Source organism: Euphorbia lathyris, chromosome 9, assembly GCF_963576675.1.
Source record: "Euphorbia lathyris chromosome 9, ddEupLath1.1, whole genome shotgun sequence".
NCBI classification, from domain to species: Eukaryota; Viridiplantae; Streptophyta; class Magnoliopsida; order Malpighiales; family Euphorbiaceae; genus Euphorbia; species Euphorbia lathyris.
This window is the reverse complement of record NC_088918.1, coordinates 51664235-51668503: the sequence shown is the minus strand read 5'-3', so window position 1 is coordinate 51668503 and position 4269 is coordinate 51664235. Positions and strand designations below refer to the sequence as shown.

General features: G+C 37.4%; 1 protein-coding gene across 1 annotated transcript; it reads left to right on the top strand.

Moving 5' to 3' along the window:
• The first annotated feature begins 986 nt into the window (after positions 1-986).
• Positions 987-3572, top strand: LOC136205140 (alanine--glyoxylate aminotransferase 2 homolog 3, mitochondrial-like). The gene is made up of 7 exons (XM_065995630.1): positions 987-1180; positions 1753-1896; positions 2002-2181; positions 2390-2615; positions 2695-2808; positions 2899-2985; positions 3075-3572. The coding sequence occupies exons 1-7, from the start codon at positions 1055-1057 to the stop codon at positions 3116-3118; spliced, it is 921 nt and encodes a 306-aa protein (XP_065851702.1). The 5' UTR covers positions 987-1054; the 3' UTR covers positions 3119-3572.
• Positions 3573-4269: the final 697 nt, after the last annotated feature.

Below are 4269 nucleotides of genomic sequence, written 5' to 3'. Positions count from 1 at the left end.
CCCCTATCTTTTAGCGTGATTTACGGGTTGATTTTGGATAAAATAAATAAGTTTAATTACAAAAATAAAGTGTTTTGATAAAATAAAGAAATAAAAATAAATTCCGTACTTTCAGTTAATTTTCCATGTTTTTTATTAGCTTAGGAAATAAAAACGTCAAGCTAACTCGGCTCGCAAGATTTGTATTTTAGGTACGAGCAAGGAGCAAAAATCTACTCAAATACGCGGGGCGTATCAGCCTTTACGCGAGGCGTGAAACATGGTGTCAGCAATAATTGCCTTATCCGCAGACGCCATGTGGAATTGACTCAGCATACGCGGGGCGTATGCCACCCTACGCGGGGCGTATGACACATGTCGGAAATGATTGGCCTAATCCTGAAAGTCAGATTGCATTGTCTTCTTGAGTCAACTCTTGGTACGCGAGGCGTATCAGGCAGTTCTTCAATGATAAAAGCTCAGAGATTCATCTAACCCGTTTGTTCTTTTTAGGCACTATGTTTCTTTTTCCAATGACATCAATGAAAAACAAATCCCACACTAATCCAAGACACCTCACGCGGGGCGTGCTCACTGTCACGCCCCGCGCTTCCGCACCTCTGGCCAAATTCGGCCAAAACTGCGCCCACCACGCAGGGCGTACCCCATGGTACGCCCCGCTGTTGAGCGATTTCTGCAAGTGCACGGTATACGCTTGTAGTAATAAAAGATATCGAACCCATAGGGAACGCTTTTTAACTAAAACTTTATTTAATTCGGTTTAGTCACGTGTTTAGGTTTAATAAAAGAATATCGTTTAATTGATTGAATTGGTTTTGGTAAATTAGGATTAGATAAAAGGATTATATTGAGTTTAGAGAACAGTTCCGTCTTTGTGGTTTTGATTACAAGACAGATATTTCCGCAATTGGAATAAAATAGTGTAAAAGATTGATGACTCCTTTTGTAGCAGTCTAGTCTGTGATTGTGAGAAAGGATCTTTGTGGTTTAAATTGTGAATGTGTACTAGGTGGTATTCTTCACAAATTCGGGCACAGAAGCGAATGAGTTGGCCATGATGATAGCAAGATTATACACTGGGTCCCATGATATAATATCTTTGAGAAATGCATACCATGGGAATGCAGCAGCAACAATGGGTGCAACTGCACAGTCTTGCTGGAAATTCAATGTCATACAGGTTTGTTTCAAAAATTTACATAATAGATACACCATTGAAAGAGAACTTATATCAGCTTATATGGTAACTAAGGTGTTTGATTTTCTAGACTTAAAATATATACCACTCAAGAACTTGGGTGGATGATTGCGACCGCATAGTAATACACCTACCTTTTGCATGTTAAGTAGTCCCATTTTTCATTATCACAAACTTAAAAATGTTAAATCTATGAAAAAGAATATTGCAAGGATGCTTTATTTGTCATGTTGTTCAGTATATACTTATTGGGATGAACTACCATTGTGGGCCAAGTTGTCCAAATCAATGATTACTAATCAAATAACATTATTAAGTTTTTAGTTGAGGAAAAGGAAGTGGGTGGGCCTGTAGATAAGACAGCGCATAATAAAAAAAAGCATGTTTGCATTTCTTACCTACTTTAATTGAAAATCCAGTTTCTTTCTGTACATTTACTTTTAGCAAGTTGCCAAGTTATAACTTCTACTGAATTCCCTCTTTTACTGTTGAACTTTACATAGTCGTAAGAAAGGCAGTTGCCAGAAATACTCACTTTAATGGTTTGCAAACAGAGTGGAGTACATCATGCCTTAAACCCAGACCCATACAGAGGTGTATTTGGTTCAGATGGAGAAAAGTATGCAAAAGATGTTCAAGATATAATTGACTTTGGAACAACTGGTCATGTTGCTGGATTTATATCTGAAGCCATACAAGTGAGCATAGCATGATCCTCCTAGGTTTTCCATTATCTAAATACATTTGTGTTTCTGACTTTCTATGCAAATGTATTTTTATACATACTCTTTCTTCTATGTTAGGGAGTCGGTGGAATCATAGAACTTGCCCCGGGGTACTTGCCTCCTGTTTACAAGAGCATTAGAAAAGCAGGAGGCATTTGCATTGCTGATGAGGTTCAGGCTGGGTTTGCTCGCACGGGGAGCCATTTTTGGGGATTTGAGTCACAGGGTGTTGTTCCTGACATAGTGACCATGGCAAAGGTTAGGTTTTTTTTTTTTTGGTCCAGATGGTATCTTGAAATTTATATTTGCCAAATTTCTTTGAGATCCTCATTGATGTATTCATCTTTCTTTATTAGATTTCCTGTCATTTATGAACATGCATAAATTCCATGAAGAAAATATGGAATTTGCATAGCTTGATAAGCTGGATTTTAATTGTTGGGCTCTTTGTCATCGACACATACAGGGAATAGGCAATGGTATTCCTCTAGGAGCTGTGGTGACAACTCCTGAGATTGCTGAAGTATTGACTCGCCGCAGTTACTTTAACACATTTGGGGGGAATCCAGTATGTACTGCTGCAGGGTTGGCTGTACTAAAAGTGATTGAAAAAGAAAATCTTCAGGAAAATGCTTTGGTTGTCGGGTCACATCTGAAAACGAGACTTACTGAACTTAAAGATAAATACGAAAGTAATTCACTTTCCTTGGTTTGTTTGGTACTTTGTTCATAAGTGTAGTTTATAGAGGATTGTGTAATTGGTTTGTGCAGTTATTGGTGATGTGAGAGGAAAAGGTATGATGGTTGGAGTTGAGCTAGTAACTGATCGGCAACAGAAAAGTCCTGCTAAGGCTGAAACTTTACATGTAATGGAGCAAATGAAAGGTATGTACTGGCTCAAGCCAAGAAAATGATTATGCTCCAATTCAAGCTAACTTACGATCCTTATAAGCTGTTAATGTATATGTATCCCAGAATTAGGAGTCCTGATTGGAAAAGGTGGATTTCATGGAAATGTTTTTAGAATTACACCTCCCCTCTGTTTCACCAAGGAAGATGCAGGTATATTAGTTAGCTAGTATTATTTTTGTCCTGCAAATGCATATAACATCTAATACATAATTATAAGGCTGTGCATATTGTGATTGCAGATTTCCTTGTGGATGGGATGGATTACACAATGTCAAAGATGTGAAGACTCGATAAAAGGTGTATCGGTATTTGGCATTCACAAGTCTTATAAAAATAACATGTGTAATGTTGTGAGCCAAAATTATGAAAATATATATAAACAGGTTTCCTTTTGAGTCGAGTGAGTGAGTGAGTTGCTTCTGTTCTGTGCCTATCAATTCAAGCAATGGGTCAACACCTCGTTGTCTCTTGCTCAACTTGTTTACTACTGCATTTATGTCTTATAAAAATAACATGTGTAATGTTGTGAGCCAAAATAATGAAAATATATATATAAACAGGTTTCCTTTTGAGCGAGTGAGTGAGTGTTCTGTGCCTATCAATTCAAGCAATGGGTCAACACCTCGTTGTCTCTTGCTCAACTTGCTTACTACTGCATTTATGTCTTTTAGTACTCTATTCTAACTCTTCTGCATAAACCATGCGACTTAGAATGAACTGATTTTTTTTGTGGAAAAGATGCAGAGAGCTTTTTAGGATAAGTGAATCATAAGCCTTCGTCACATGTTGTATGCTATGGGTTGCTTATTTAACATTTATTTTCTGTGTGGTTAACCAGTAAAAATTATCAAGAAAACTCAACTTATGCATTTTACTTTCGTTATATTCGTTCCCACGAATAGAACATGTCTTGGAAAGTTTATGATTATCAATCAACGGATACTTCATACATGTTTTACAACACAAGATATAAACATTATGAATTATTGCCTTCATTGTTAAAACACTTATATAATGTATTTAACAATATACAAAATGTCTAATACATATTACAGAACCAATGCCTATGAATTAGGGCACACCAACGGTCTCCCACTTGACCTAGGTCCAAGTAGGAATTGTCCTAATTCCTATAGGTCTAGTGTGACTGTCATGCATCGTCTCTCGTAGTGCTTTGGTCAAAGGATCAGCGACATTGTCCTCTATGTCTACCGTCTCTAATGAAAGTTCACCTCTATTCACGATTTCCCGAATGGAGTGAAATTTCCTGAGCAAGTATTTTGCTCTCTTGTGTGACTAGGGCTCCAATGCTTGTGACATTGCCCCGTTATTGTCACAGAAAACATCAACCGATCTTGTGATAGTCTTACCTACTCCTAAATTGATTATGTACTTCTTGATCAAAATTGCTTCCTCTGCAACATCGCATACAAT